General features: G+C 52.6%; 1 protein-coding gene across 3 annotated transcripts in view; it reads right to left on the bottom strand.

Annotated features, from left to right (window-relative positions):
- Positions 1-948: 948 nt before the first annotated feature.
- PACC1 (proton activated chloride channel 1) overlaps positions 949-15,756 on the bottom strand; it is a 35,514-nt gene continuing 20,706 nt past the window's right edge. Inside the window, exons 3-8 of one of the 3 annotated variants that reach the window (XM_059875545.1) lie at positions 12,267-12,476; positions 10,755-10,906; positions 8,275-8,417; positions 6,951-7,095; positions 4,259-4,366; positions 949-2,448 (exon numbers count right to left, since the gene is read on the bottom strand). In XM_059875545.1, the coding sequence (XP_059731528.1) occupies positions 2,287-2,448; positions 4,259-4,366; positions 6,951-7,095; positions 8,275-8,417; positions 10,755-10,906; positions 12,267-12,378 (822 nt within the window). In that variant the 5' untranslated portion in view covers positions 12,379-12,476 and the 3' untranslated portion in view covers positions 949-2,286. Of the gene's footprint in view, positions 2,449-4,254; positions 4,367-6,950; positions 7,096-8,274; positions 8,418-10,754; positions 10,907-12,266; positions 12,477-15,756 lie in introns of those variants that run through there. The other 2 variants (NM_001046580.2, XM_059875546.1) reach the window with 2 other exon arrangements.

The raw sequence follows: 15,756 nt of genomic DNA, 5'->3' as shown, positions 1-15,756 counted from the left end.
TTATAGAATTTGTACATAAAATTCCAAATTTGAGGATACCTCTCCATCTTCCTTCATGTCCCTTTATGTTCACAGGATGGGTTTAACTTAGCTTAAATGTGTACAAATACACAGTGTTAATTAAAACAGACCCAGGAGCAAAATCTCAAAATCTGTAAGTAATGGCACTGTTTTTTATGGGGGCAGGCAGGGAGATTGTGGCAGAATCAGAAATTGTTACCAGGCTTTCAACTACTGATACCTGCTTCTGCTCTTTCACAACCATAAAAAACTCTAGCAAAAATTCTAGCACACTATTCCTAGGTCACTACGAAAGCAGCTCATTCCACTCACTGTGGCCCCAGGAGAAACCTCCTTTCGGAATACGGCTCATACTTTACAGTAGTTTCCAAGTGGCAGCCTTACCACAACCGTCCAGACCCAGTGTTCTTGCCCAACGCTCCACGCTAACCTGAGGCCAGCTGGGATTACTGACAGCTGGGGGCAGCAAACGCAGAAGAAAAGGGATCCTACTGCTGAACACCGCAAAAGGCAAACCCAGCCCCCTAGAGGGAAGGCTGGTCTAAATGCCTTATCTTGTCAGTGTAAACATATATCCTTTACTAAGAGCAGCTAGAGCAGGTTTTGACAGGCTGCAGTTAATAGCTAGAAACGCTCACTTCCGACCTAGGTACTCACTCTAAAGCATATTCAAGAGGCCTCTCAACTTCCTAAAATAACAGGAAGTGCAGTTGCAGTATGTTCATTGGAGCCAATTTTGTGAGATACTTAGTACGAAAATGGTGTGTCAACTTGAGAAATCCTTTAAAAACACACACACTTGTTTTTTAGTACTGTTAATGTAAGCTTCTGTACCAGACTCTGCATTTGCCTTCCAGAAAGGTGCTACAAGACCTCAGTTAAAGTCTGTATGCCTGCTTCAGTGCCACAGAAAAACAGCACAGAATATTTCCTTACACAAGTTCACTTTTAATAATTCAACCAAAAACCACAGTTTCTTGCTAAGTTAGACATGAGATTAAAATTGGCCCCCTCATACATTGGAGTTTTTCTCTTTGAATTACCTAAATCTAAATTATGAAATTGAAGTGCTACCCACAAAATTGAAGAAATGCTACCCAAGTCCTCTCTGGATGCAAAGGTCATGTAAACAGTTTAGAACTCCCCAAAATAATTTCCAAAACCTTAAGTCAGTCAATGGCTACCATGTGAAAAATGCCCAGACGGTACTCCTTTCAGGCTAGGCTGAAAGCTCTGAGGGTCCATGCAGAGGGTGCCTTTCTCAGATGGGCGGGCTGCAGGACGGAAGAGTTAACACAGCTTATTCACGGAGCTTCACCGCCACTTCCTGCCCACCCTGCCCTTCCCTGCACGTGCTTGTGACATACCTTGGGAGTCCAGGCTCACACCCCCTTTTATTTGGAGGTCACGGGATAAAAGCATACCAGTGCCTACTGATGTAGCAGATGCGCACACCGGCTCACTGATTGTTTCTATATTAACCTAACTTTTATTCACCTGTTAATGAAATCAGAACACACTGAGGAGGGACCTACTCTGCACACATACCCTAGCGCTTCTGCATGTTAATCACACCAAACTCATAACATCCATCAGTCAATATTCTAGCCAGACAGGTAGGTAGGTGGCTGCTCAGTCCACAAGCGATCTAATTACTATAGTTTCCACAGTAGTTTTAAAAAACAGTCTCATTTAATATTTAACACATGAGTGAGTGCATCAGAGACTCGCACATGGCACCAGAGATGTGATGGGTTTTGTTTCTCATGAATAACACACTGGTTCCACACTGTGACCTCCACCACTGGAGAGTCACCAGTGGGGGAGAAGAAAGTCACACACACTTTTGTTAATTTAAAAAAAATCTCAAGGAGAAAACCTACGATCAGAACCTTAATCATCCTGTTAGACCTTAACTATACACCAAACCAAGGAGAAAGGAAGACGGCTTCCACAAACCTTCAGAAAACTGGATTCTATCTGAGTCCATCTTCCATTTGACATATTCATGTCATATGTCAAAAAATGTTCATTAATAATTTAAATACTTAAATAACGTTTAGGTCATCCACTGGATCTGTTCCACCGGGCTCTAAGACAGTCTCGTTGGGGGACCAGGTTAGAAGCTGCAGTGTGACAGGCTAGGCCCCCGGCAAAGCCCATTTTCTTCAAGTGAGGACTGGATCGTTGGCACCTTGGTTTACCAAAGTGGAAGATGAGAACTTCCATCAACTCGGGCAGTTTCTATGAAGAACACTGGCAACTTCAGCTTATGTGGTTTGTTGCCTGACCTCTTTTCTTAAGGTATCGTCTCCGAATTTTGATCATCCATTTCACACTTAGTTTGGCAAATTCTGCAGCTTTAAATAATGCCAAGAAGGCCCCACAGAGAAGAGCAATTGTGTTCCAAGGATTGGCGGTGATTATCTGTGAAATGGAAACAAACATAAGTTTCTCAGTTGGCTTCCATTTTTGATTCTCAGGGTTATTGTCAAAGAGCCCCCTAGATTACTGGCACAACAAGAAAAACAACTGGATTTTAAGACCGCCATAACTTGGGGCTTTCTGGCTGTCCAGTGGTTAGGACTCCGTGCTTCCCCAGCAGGGTGCGCGGGTTCGGTCTCTGGTCAGGAAACTAAGATTCGGCATGCCACCTGGTGCAGCCAAAAAATTATTAAATTGCCATAACTCTATACTTGGTTCATAGCTCCAGTTTGAGGAGAAAAATATTAGTCCCTCTTGATAATAAAGCGATCCTGAAAGAAGAAGAAAAAAGAATTTTTCAAAAAAGCTCTGCACAAATAAGATAATCAGTGCTGAGTTTTAAATTTCTGGCCTAATTCACAATGCGACCTTGCTTCCAAACAACACTGATGGCCTGCAGGCCAGGCCCCCCGACTCACCTGCCCTCACCGCTTCCCCGAGTCACTGATCCTTCCAGGCCCTTCACAGCTCCCGCTGACCACTAAGCCAAACCCTCTCAATGTGAGCAGAGAGATTTCTTCCACAACCTCCCCTGGCAGTTCCTCACGGTCTGCAATTACTTCCTTTATGGCTTAGGCGGTCCTCTGACCCACTGAAACTCCTTCAAGGCCGAGGTCACAGCTTGTACGTCTGAGTTCCCTGCTTGGTCAACACATAGCACTTCTAAGTTCCCGGTTCAGCAGAGGGACCTCGGGCTCATCCATGAAAGGGGTTTCTCTACCACCACCATTCAGGATGGCTGTGAACGTGATGGATGACTTAAGTCAAGGGACCTTGAGCTCAGGGCTTTACGTGGCCCGGGATAGGACTTAAAACACTGAGCACAGCAGGTTAGAAAATGCCTGATCACACACTTGCCCTGTGGAACTAAAGGCATTCATTCTTCTACGTGGCGTCTTTTATTCAGGGGGTCTGCACACACTTAATGTGTGCACGGCCCAGCCAGGCCCACAGCTAACAGCGTGGTGGGATCACGCACCACATCACAGAGACCCTCCGGGTTTGAGCCTCAGCTCTGCGATGTCTTCCCCCAGCCCACAACCACATCAAGATACTTTATGATGATCTTAAAACAAAAATTGCTTATCAGATACGGGACTAGCTCTGGTGGATGGCGTCTCAGGAATGTTCTGGCAAAGCTGTCCCATTATTCCTCCCCTTCTGAGATGGTGAGTATAGAATCTGACATTAATTGATGCTCTCTTTAATTTCTGATTAGTACCTTTCTTTTTTCTCTTTGGCCCCACACCACAGGGCAGGTGGGATTGTAGTTCCCCGACCAGGGATCAAACCGGCGCCCCTTACATTGGAAGCATGGAGTCTTAACTACACTGGACTGCCAGGGAAGTCCCCTGAAAAGTACCTTTCTACTTCGACTTATGACAAATTAAAGATTCTTATTCTACAGAGAAGCAATTAAAAACAAAAAAACAACGGCTTTCAGCAGCAGTAACTAGATGATTAACTTTGTGCTTTCTACTCCACTCACTCACTACCACTGCTGAGTGGCTACTCTGGACTAAGCACCGTGCTGGACACCACTTAAACGGTAAACAAAGACGAAGCCCCCATGTTCACAGGGAAGACAGTCCAGCGCTGAAGACGAGATTAAACACAAATGAGAGAGAACAAGCATGTCATAAATACAAGCGGCAGATCAGCGCTACGGAAGGAGATGAGGGCGGCCCGCGAGGATTAAAGCCTAAACGGCTCAGGCTGGAAGCTCATGGTCAAGACCTTAGGTGATACTCACATCCTGGACTTTCTGGATGAAAGGATCTTTCCATTCAAAGACCACAAAAAACAACTGAGCACTTTTCTCGGCAGCAGGTCTCTGGTCAATGTAGTTAACCACACTGGTCTAGGTACAGAGGAGAGAAAGCAGTGTTACTGCCTGTGTGCCGCCCTGGCCAGGGCTGCAGGGGAGGAAAGGGCATTTTAGGGGATCTGACACCCCAGCTCCCCTCGCTCCATCTTTTGGAGGCAGAGAGACAAAAACCTCCTCTACACGACGTCCTGAGATTGGTCCCAGAGCCCAGGCTTCAGCCTGGTTCCCATAGGACCTGGAGCACACAGTGGGTGTTTTGGACTGTCACCAAAACCTGTCACTAGGTACCTGTGCATGCTAAGTCACTTCCATTGTGTCCGACTCTGTGCGACCCCATGGACCATAGCCCACCCAGCCTCCTCTGTCCATGGGATTCTCCAGGTAAGAACACTGGAGTGGGTTGCCATGCCCTCCTCTAGGGGATCTTCCCAACCCAGGGATTGAACCTGTGTCTCTTATGTCTCTGGCACTGGCGCCTCTTGGGAAGCCAGATATCTGTACTCCTGATTAAATCATTTTCAAAGTAATGTGTAAGACTCAACTCACAACATAAAAATCTCACATTTCAAAATACTTGACCTGAAGAGCTGATTCTTACAACCCTTCCAGTCTTCCAGGACAAAGTGCAGCCTCACAGACTGGCCCAGCTGAGCACTCCCTGTAAACAGTTAGCAGGCGTGCTTGGAGAGGCCTGGTTACAGCTACTGCAGAGGCTGGGAGGTGAGATGGAGAGCAGACAGGTCCCAGGAGCAGAAGCCTGGCTGTGCCATCATCTGCTCTGAGCCTCTCCTTTGCACTCATCAGTTCAGTTCAGTTCAGTTGCTCAGTCGTGTCTGACTCTTTGCGACCCCATGGACTGCAGCACGCCAGGCTTCCCTGTCCATCACCAACTCCCGGAGTTTACTCAAACTCATGTCCACTGAGTTGGTGATGCTACCCAACCATCTCATCCTCTGCCATCCCCTTCTCCTCCCGCCTTCAATCTTTTCCAGCATCAGGATCTTTTCAAATGAGTCAGCTCTCCTCTGCACTCATAAACAGGACAAAACGCCCATCTCACTGAGCTGTAGCGAGGCTCTCGTAAAACAACACAAAGGAGAAGCATTTTGAACTTTACAACATGATATAAAAACATTAAGAAAATAATTTTTAAAACATTTTTGTTCAAAGGAGTGTTCACATTCCCTGCCAAAGACTTCCCATTGTCTGACATTCAGCAGACAATGCTGAAAGGCACGCGCGCCTTCCACAGCGCACAGGCTCGTGGGTGAGGGGGCTGGCCCCCTGGTTTCAGATCACTGCTGGAGCTCCCAGGGGAGCCAGGGAGGCCTGTGAAGATCTAACTGTAAGGTGGACACGCCGAGTCTCCTTTCTCAGCTGATTTGGGGGCCAGATAAAAAAGAACTTGTGGAGTTCTTGGCAGAAAAGCATGGTGTAAAAACCCAGGCGATGACAACTATCTTGCAAAAGAGAAATATTTTAAGGACCTACTGCCAGGGGGTCGTCACCACCTATGACAGGGAAAAAAAAAAAGCCTCTCTCTTAAAGAAAACTGGCTTCACGCCTTTCCCAAAGGCCTCCCACCTGGAGAAGTCCTAGGAGCATGGTTCAGGCAGGGGCAGACCCAGAGGAGACCCTGAGTGCCTGGCTTCCGTCGGCCCGTCTGTCAGCTGGAGTGGGTCCTCCTACTTCAACCCGGCCCCTTCCTAATGCTGCCCTTAAAGCCCAGCCCAAATGGAACTCCCTCCACGGGGGAGCAGAGGATGCGAGAAAAGAGCCGCCTCCTGCATGGCCCTGCAGGCCCCCAGCCACTGACACACAGCACATGGGTGGTCGGGGCCTGGGCGTGCATGCCGGCGGGAGGACTGAGCCCCGCAGGCGCTGAACCGAGGCAACCCCAGGGTCCCCTCCCTCCACCCTGGCTCCACGCCTGTTTCCAGGAGCCTCTCACTCTCCTGCCTGGGTCACGGCATACTTCCTGGCCTCAGGTCAGAGGGCTGAAAGCTTTCGTATCACACTTCCCATTAGCAAAGCGTTCTGAGCATGTACCCAACACATTGATCACTCTCTTACAAGTGACATTATTTACTATTACTATCCTGACAGTACCTGCGTTTTAAAACACTCAAAAAGACAAGAAGAATGAGATTTTTTTTTTTGAAAACCAGATTAGAATGAGATTTTAAAAATATAAAAAGATATTTTCCTCCTGTGTCCCAGTTGGTCATCATGCACCTAACACTTCAGAGGCCATCCCTGCATCTAACCTCTGCCCTGTGAATAGTCTTCTTTTTCAAATGCAGCTGCCAGCTGCGTGGGAGGGAGTGGAGCAGAGCTACAAACCAGCTCAGATCCAGCTGGACCAGGCACCGCTCTGTGAAATGCTCCACCGTGTGCGCTCTGGGAGCCGCTGGGACAAAAGCAAAGGATCTGGGGCAGGTCGGGCCTGCAGAAGAAACGCGCGGCGAACCCCCCAGCGGCGGGCCCACTCGCTTCCTGTCGGACATCTACTCACCCTTAAGAGCCCGGGGCGAAGCTGACCCCTCCGAGAGGCTCCCTGCACCTGGACTCAAGGGTGGACCCAGGGAAGGTGCAAGGCGAGCCCAGCGCCACCTACCTCCTGCCGGAACTCCACCGCCTCCCGCCCGTCCTCCTCCTTGGTCTCCACCAGGGACATCTTGACCCAGGTGCGGAAGCCCCCGGAGAACTTCCAGCTGGAATAGGCGCTCTCGCAGGCCTGCATGAAGCCAGCTCTGTCTGGGCTTGGAGGGCAGAGAAGGAAGGTCTGTGTTATCAGGCAGGGCTCGAACTTAGCCAGACTCAAACTCCAGCCCCTACGGCCAGCATCTCCTCTGCTAGTACTGGGAGGACCCAGCTCACCCCCTCCTTCCTCATGGCTGGAGGGGAAGCTGTCACCTGCCTCAAGGCCGAAGCGTGGTCCCTGGAGCTCCCAGCAGAAGCCCCCCACCCCACCCCCCTCCCTGTCTTCTCCACCACCTGCTCCCAGAAAAGAGGCCTGCAGACTGGGCTGGGCCCCACAGCACCCTGGAGAACTCAGCTTCAGCAGCCCTGGGGTGCCCTCACTGGCCATCAGCCTCTCTAAAGGCCCGGAGAGGGGAGGAGGGTTCCCTTGGGAGCTCTTGGCCAGAAAAGGCATCCGCAGCGTGCGCCCAAGGGTCACAAAGCACCCACGGCCAAGAGGAAACCACAGTGCAGCGCTGAGAACGCTCAGAGGGGCACAGGGACGCGGCCCGTGTCTGCAGGGAAGGGAGGGGAGCTCCAGCTGGAAGAAGGGGCAGAAGAGGCGGAGGCCCCGAGCCCCAGGATGGGGCCACGGGTGTGACCGGCGGAGGCGGCTCACAGCCACGTCAGCCCAGGGGTTGGGGGGGGCGGCCTCCCTTCAGCCTCAGCTGCCGACCTGCTTCCTTGAAACAGAGCCGCTGGACCCGGAGGACCTGAATCACCGCCCCCTCAGACCCCCCTGCAGGACACGCTCCTGCCACCCACAACCACTCTGGGCCCCAGAGATGGTGCAAGAGGGGTGTCCCAAGATGAACAGGAACTTGCACCCTCCTACTAGAAACGGGTGTCAAGCGGGCACCGGGACCTCCCTTAGGGCCACCCCAGTCCCTGGACACCGGGGGAACACAGTCCAGAGCAGAGGCTGGACGCCCGGGGCCTCACAGAACCCGGGCAGCTCCAGCCTGTCCTCCGCAGCGCCGTCAGGGAGCGGGGGACCCAAACGCCCACCCTCAGGGGCACAGCCAGCTCTGCGTGCGGGGTCAGAACACCCCCCAGGCTGCCCGGAGTGTCTCAGGGGGCCCTCCGTCTGCCCGGCAGCTGCCTAGCATCCCGATTCCCCGCACCTGCCCCCGCCCCCAGCCCAGGGATGCACACGGCTAGAGTGAGATCCCGGGGGTCAAGCAGGCTCTGAAGGGTACCTCTGCAGGAACTCCTGGAAGGACGAGAAGAGCAGGTAATCGATGGCGCTGAAATCCTCGCTGCTCTGGTTCAGGCGGAACTGGAGGAAGACCAGCTCCCGCTTCTGGACCTCCCGCGGCCCCCGCACAATCAGGGCGGATTTCTACGGAGACAGAGAGACCAGAGTGCCAGCCGGGGGAGCCGGGCACACGTGCCTGCCCACCGAGGTGGGCCTCCCAGTGGACCAGGCCCGGGAGACCCAGGACGCAGGAGTCTCCCCCAAGGGGCGGCCCCCACCCCACCTCGACCTTCCCCCGGGGCCGAGGCAGGACACACCTCACAGGTCCGACCCCGGGGGCGTCACCGGGCCTCGGCAGGCAGCCCTGCCTCTCCAGGGAGCTCCACCGCGGCCTCTGCTCCTTCTCCACTGCTCTGCCTGGCGCGGGGAGGGATGCGGGGCCTGGGGACCAGGTGCCTCCTCTCTAGTCCACATCCGTGGACGGCAAGGAGCCACCTCGGGCTGAAGGCAGTAACTGCAGTCAGCTTCCGTCTGCACAGAAACTACTCTCCTTTTTGAGCCCTCATTTCATCAATTTCTATGATACTCAGTTAAACTCTAACTATTGTAACAAATCCAACCGGCCTGGACGGGTGTGGACCACAGTGACTCCTGGTAAGCGTCCCACTCAGAGGGGAGCCAAGAGGAAGGCAGGCCAGGGAGCCTGTATCTGCAGCGCCATCTAAGTAGACACGGGCTGGTACCCAGAGAACTAAGAGAGCGGGGCATCCGGACGGTGTCTGCACTGTACTATCCAGCTCCTCGTTCCAATTTCTCACGGTTCTTTTCATTTAAATTAGCTCCCATTTCCTGGAGTCAATTCTGTCAGTTCCTCTCCCGCCTCTTGTGCTGTTGGTCTCCCGGCGACCCTGAATTCTCCATTCCGAGTGTGGGGTCGGGCTGACTAGCGCGGGTCTGGGGTGTGGGCTTCCTGCTAAGCGGGGCTCTTGCAGGCTCGCCCCAGCCTGGGGCTGACGGGGAGGACGCCCCAAGGCGGTGGGCCTTGCGGGCCCGCTCCATGTCCTCATCTCCCATGAAGAGTCCTTTCCCCCAGGGCTCCCCTCCTTCCGCCGCGGATGTCCCGTCTCGAGTTCTGCTGTTCCTCTCCATTGGCCCAGTGCCCAGGCAGGGACCCCCCACCCCGAGCTTATGCAGAGAAGGGCCCCGGGGCCTTCCTCCAGAGCAAACACCGTCCCAGCAGCCCATGGGGGCTGCAAGCCGGGCCGCCAGGCCTGGAGCCAGGATCCCAACTTGCCCAACAGGCAGCCCGGCTCTTCGTGATGAAACAGAGCTAGGAGTGGGAGGAAAGCCTTCACCACAACAGCAGGGACTCTGGGGCACCTGTTTTCGGGCGCAGGCTTTCCCTGGCCCTGCTCCATTGATCAGATCCAACGGGCTGTTTATACTTTACACCAGTTCCTCAAAATCTCTGGTCCTCCTATCCGTTCTTGGTTGGCAGGGTTATTATCGATATTGTACCTTACTCTATCGTGTGCAGGAGTGGGAATCATTTCAGCAGGATTTCAGGAGGAGGTCTAGAATACATATTAACAAAAAGTCTCAGAGGAATTCTTTCATCTCAAGGTCCACCTGGGGCCTCCCTATCACCCAAGGGGCAGGTCCTGCTCTGTACTCGACACGCGAGCTTCCTCGTCCAGCCGGCCCTTCTGTCCACAGCTTCGCCATCTGCTGCCCTTTGGGGGCCCCTGGCTCTCCAGAGACACCCACCTGTGCAATTTTGCTCAGAGGCACAAACAAGCATGCCGCTGCCTCCCTTTATGTTTTGGTGCAGAGTTCCTCTGCCTAGAAACCCTTTCCTTCCTTGTTTTGAGCTGGAAAACTTAACGCAGCCCTGTCCTTTTGGAAACAAGGATACGGGAAGCAAAGGAGAAGATGTAAATATACACAGAATTCCTTCCTTGTCTCCAGAACCCTCGTCGTCCACTCCCCTGCTGAGCAGAGCCTCCGTGACGGCCAGGGCCGGGGTCCTTGTTCCCGGACCAGCGCTCCTTCTCACACTGGCCCCCATTACTCCAGAACACGGATTCCCAGGCCCCGACCCCAGGAACCACGATTCCGGTGGGCCCAAGTGGGACCTGGAATCTGTATTATCAGAAACAATCCTGGCAGTTCTGTCGAGCACTCGGGTATGGGGCCCGCCTGGCAAATTCACACCAGCTCCACTCTGCAGCCCTGTCTCCTTCCATCCAGGACCAGGTGTCTCATCACACTGCCGGGAATCACAGAGGGTCACTCAGAGAAGGCCGAGGCCCACTGCCGCCCTGGATGCAGGCGAGCCAGCCACGGCCAGACCCCAGAGGACAGCCTCACGTCTGCTGTGGGTGAGGGCCCACACCACGGGCAAGGGAGGCTAGCTGGCAGAAAGAAGACAGGGGCCCCGGGGTGCGCGCTGCCCAGCCCCAGCCGGGAGACGAGCGTTACCAGGGTCTGATTGGAGAAGGGGTCCGTGTAGTTGACCCTCTGGGTGGTGCAGTTCACGTCTCCGGGCTGCCCGGGGCTCCTCAGAGGCGGGATCACCTCGTAATAGTGCTTACAGCTGAGCAGCTGGGCCTGACCGGGGTACAGGGCGATGCCTGCAGGGGGAACAGAGAGAAGTGAACACACCCCTAAAACCATGTCATGAGTATTTTTTTCACACTCATCAATCACCTAAGTCCAGGACTCCCGGGGTGACTGCAGAGGAAGAAAAGGGCTGTTTACAGGGGGTGGGGAGCCCCGTGCCCTGCCCTTAGAAAGCCCCGCTCTCATGGAGGCAGCCAGGGCCTTCTCATAGCCCCTCTCCTGGCCAGGGACACAGCCTCCCCGGTGCCTACAGCAATACCCACCCCATTCAGAGCCCTGCTCCACGTGCTCCCAGGGGGTACCCGAGACCGAGCCGGGAGGCCAGGCCCCCGGGACCACCACACACCTGCAGGCTCACCGGGTGGCCCTTGGTGGTGGGACTCCCGGACTGGGAGCTCCACGTGTGCAACTCACATCTCCAAAGTCCCTCCCCTTCCCCAGCCAAGGCGCCGCGCTCCAAGCTGCAAGGATGGCAGCTGTTCTAACTACACTGAAAGCTGCACGTGGACCTGGGATACCGGCAACGTCAGAGACGCAAAGGGACCAGATACAGAGAGTAAAACCCACAGAGAGAAAGACCACAGCGGACACAGAGAGGAGGGACAATCACGAAACGGGCGAAGACACTGGGACCAGTACACGTTGTCAAGAACCCCCCGGGAGGGAGGACCCGAGACTCCGGCTCTGCGCTGTAAGGGTCACTCGGGGGTGTCTTGTGGGCACAGCAGGGGGGTGCTTAGGCCGGGCGGGCAGAGCTCAAGCCCCCAGACCTCATGCCGCCCCCCAACCCCCACTGTTCACACCATGCTACCACAGCCCGGCACCAGCACCGCCACCCTGGAGCGGACAGTCCCCTCCTCGGCAGAGATGGCTCCCGGTGGGTGATGTGGCCTGGGGGTCCTCACTCCAGGCAGGCCCCAGCCACCTCTGGATGGCCACGCCTCCCCTGGCCCCCAGAACTTCCACTTCCCCTGGTCACTGGCCGCCAGCTCCAGCCAGGCTAGACTCATCTCCCCAGAGAAGCCCTGTCTCCCTAAGTTCATCTCTGCTCCTACAGACCCACCTCCCAGAGAAACTCTTCCATCTGCCAAAGCCCAGCTCAAATCCTGCTGTGAACGAAGCCTTCGGTGCCCACTCCAGCCCTGCAGCCAGCAAGCACTCCAGGCTCGGTCTGCCTCCCTCCTCGGCACACAACCCTCTGGCTGGGTACCAAGGGCAGCTTGTGGGGTGGGGCACCCCACACCCAGACTGTCTCAGATTCCCCTGCCCTGCCCGTAGTGCCTGACACCATGCCAGGAATGCAATGGTGGCTCAGGGGGTATTTAGAAGTCGCTGCCTGGGACCCAATGCTTGTTCCGGGGCAGACGCTACCTGGGGCGTCGTAGCGATCCACCTCCTTGTAAGACACCGACATGACAGGGTGCTTGAGCTTCTCGCGGAAGTCCATGATGGTCTGGTAGACCAGGAAGACGGCCACGGCCATGAGCAGCAAGTAGATGAAGATGAGCAGGACTGAGAAGACGTTCTTCAGGCAGGCCTTGCTGAAACGGATGCTGCTGGAGGCCGACTCGCTGTCCAGGGCTGAGCGACAACAACACACACATGACCCAGAGGGCGTCTCCAGACCCTTGACCTGCTTCACCCCAGAGGCGAGGCTGTCTGCACACCTAACCCTCCAAAGCCCAACACCTGGCACCCGTCAACACACACCACACTCCTGCTCTGCCAGGACGGGGACCCAAGCTGAAGGAGACTCCCCGGGATGCTTTCAACCCAGCATGGGCGCTGCCCACCCCTGAGCAGCCCTATCAGTGCGCCCTCCTCTGCCCCGAAGCCCCTCTCACCCCAAGCCTGGCCTGAAGCACTGTTCTCCCAATGGCTGCCTCCTAACTCATCCTTCAGGTTTCAGTTTAGAAAGGCATGTCCTCAAGGAAGCCTCCCCTGACCCCATAACTTGACTGGCACCCCATCCTCAGTGCTCCCAGGACACCCTAAGGTCCTTGTCATCACTCTGCAATGTCACCGTCTACATGTCTTTTTATCCCCCAGGCTGTGAGCTCCACGTGGGTGGATACTGAGCCATTCTTGTCCACACTGCACCCCCAGCCCTTCAGGCAGTGCCTGAAATACAGTGGGCCTAAATGGTGTGTCCTGAGGCCATCCCCTCCCCAAAAGCCCTAAGGTGAAGACTTAAGACAGGATGACAGTGTCTGGAGCAGGGCAGTCAAGGAGCTAAGGAAGTTCAAGAAGGTCATAAGGATGGGCCCTAATCCAACAGCACAATTGTCTATAAAGAAGAGAAGAGCCCAGTGGCATTTTTCACAGAAATAGAACAAAACATTTTCAATTTGTATGGACACACAAAACACCCTGAACAGTCAAAACAATCTTGAGAAAGAAGAACAGAGTTGAAGGAATCACACCCCCTGACTTGAGACTATCAGTTCAGTTCAGTATCTGACTCTTTGCGATCCCATGGACTGCGGCACGCCAGGCCTCCCTGTCCATCACCAACTCCTGGAGTTTACTCAAACTCATGCCCATCCAGTCGGCGATGCCATCCAACCATCTCATCCTCTGTCGTCCCCTTCTCCTCCCTTTTTCCACCTTTCCTAGCAACTTGAGACTATGCTACAAGGTAATCAAAACAGTATGGTATGGGCACAAATGCAGAAACGCAAGGCAAAAGAACAGAATATCAAGCCCAGAAATAAATCCACACACTCGTGGCTAATTAATCCATGACGAAGGAGGCAAGAACATGCAAGAAAAAAGAAAGTCTCTCCAGTACGCGCTGTTGGAAAACGGGACAGCTACGTGTGAAAGAATACAATTAGAACATTCTCTAACAACATACACAAAAATAAACTCAAAATGGATAAAAGACCTAAACGTAAGACCAAATACTATAAAACTTCCAGAGGAAAACATAGGCAGAACACTCCTTGATATAAATCGCAGCAGTATTTTTTTAAATCCACCTTCTAAAGTAATGGAAATAAAAACAAAAGTAAACAATTGGGACTGAATTAAATTTAAGAGCTTAAAAACGAAAAGACAATCTTATGGTCTCGGAGAAAATATTTTCAAACTACAAGACTGACAAGGGATTAATTGCCAAAACATAGAAATAGCTCATATAGTTTAATATCAAAAAAACCAGAAAACAATCCAATCAAAAAATGGGCAAAAGACCTAAACAGACATTTTTCCAAAGAAGACATACAGACAGATGGCCAAAAGGCACATGGAAAGATGCTCAACATCGCTAACTATTAGAAAAACACAGATCAAACCACAACGACATCATCACCTCTCACCTGTAGAGAATGAGCATCATTTTAAGAGGTCTACAGATAATAAACGCTGGAGAGAGTGTGGAGAAAAGGGAGGGCCTACACTTCTGGTAGGAATGTAAACTGGTACAGCCACCATGGAGATCGTTACGGAGGGTCCTCAGAAAACTAAACACAGAATTCTACACGATCTGCAATCCTACTCCTGGGCCCATATCTGGAGAAAACACTGATTTGAAAAGATAACATGCACCCCAGTGCTCACTGCAGTGCTGTTTATAACAGCCAAGACAAGGAAGCAACCTAAGTCTACCAACAGGTGAATGCATAAAGAAGATGTGGTACACATCCACAGTGGAACACTGCTCATCCATTAAACAGGATGAAATACTGCCATTTCCAGCAACATGGATGAACACACAGATGGTCATATTAAGTGAAATCAGTCAGAGAAAGACAATCATCATTAATACGTGGAATCTAAAAAAAATGATACAAATGAACTTATTCACAAAACAGAAATAGACTCACACACTTAGAAAACAAATTTATACCAAAGGAGATAGCAGGAGGGGGTGTGGGGAGAGAGAAATTAGGGTGTGGGATGAAATATACACGCTACTATATAAAAACAGGTAAACAGCAAGGACCTGCTGCATAGCACACGGAACTGTACTCGGCATCACGGAATAACCTATACTGGAAAAGAACCTGAGAAAGAACATATGTGCATAACTGATGCATTTGCTGTATGCTTGAAACTAACAAAACACGGTAAATTGACCATACTTCGAAGAGGGAGAGACACGAGGGTGCAGACACTCAGAGAAAAAGTCACACATGAGAACACACGGACTGAAAGCCAAAGGAGAGGGGCCTCGGGAGACTCCAAACCTGCCGACACCGGGACCCTGAACTTACAGCCTCCGTAACTGAGAAAAACATTTCTGTTGCTTCAGCCACCAGCCTGAGGTACTTGGTTAGGACAGGCCGAGCTGAGACACTCCCACAGTGCTCTTGGAGGGTCTCTGCTCCTGAAACCATGGGCTCCCTGAGGAAAAGCCTGTCTCCTCCCCAGCAGCTGAGCACAACGCTGAGGAGGAAGCAGGGTAGGAATGGAAGCCCCAAAAGGTACGTGCTTGGCTTCTGGCTTCCAACAGTGACAAGGCTGTGTGGTCACAGCACCCTTCTACAGAACACAATTACAAACTTGGATGAAATAATTTAAAATTATTTGAAGGCACTGGAAAATGATCAAAAGCAAGCTGAAACCAAAAGAGAATCTACCCCTTTTGAAAAAAAAAAACAAACTGCATCTGGTGAGATTTGTAAACTTGCAGCTTTTTGCCTGAGGGCTCTGAACAGTCTCTCTAAGGTGTGGTGCAGGGAGACAGTGGACAAAGTCCAAGGCTGGGGAAGCAGCTGGAAAGTTAGGGGGAAACTCTGAAACGGAGGGAGCCACAAGGGGGAATGAACTCGCAAATCTGCAAACAAAACATGCTCCAGTTCTTGCTGAAGACTCCAGGAGGACCAGGAAAAAACAGCAGCTGGAAACCGCAAGACTG

Source organism: Bos taurus, chromosome 16 (genome assembly GCF_002263795.3).
Source record: "Bos taurus isolate L1 Dominette 01449 registration number 42190680 breed Hereford chromosome 16, ARS-UCD2.0, whole genome shotgun sequence".
In the NCBI taxonomy this organism is placed as follows: domain Eukaryota; kingdom Metazoa; phylum Chordata; class Mammalia; order Artiodactyla; family Bovidae; genus Bos; species Bos taurus.
The sequence above is the reverse complement of the archived record's forward strand: the minus strand, read 5'-3'. Positions and strand labels throughout refer to the sequence as shown.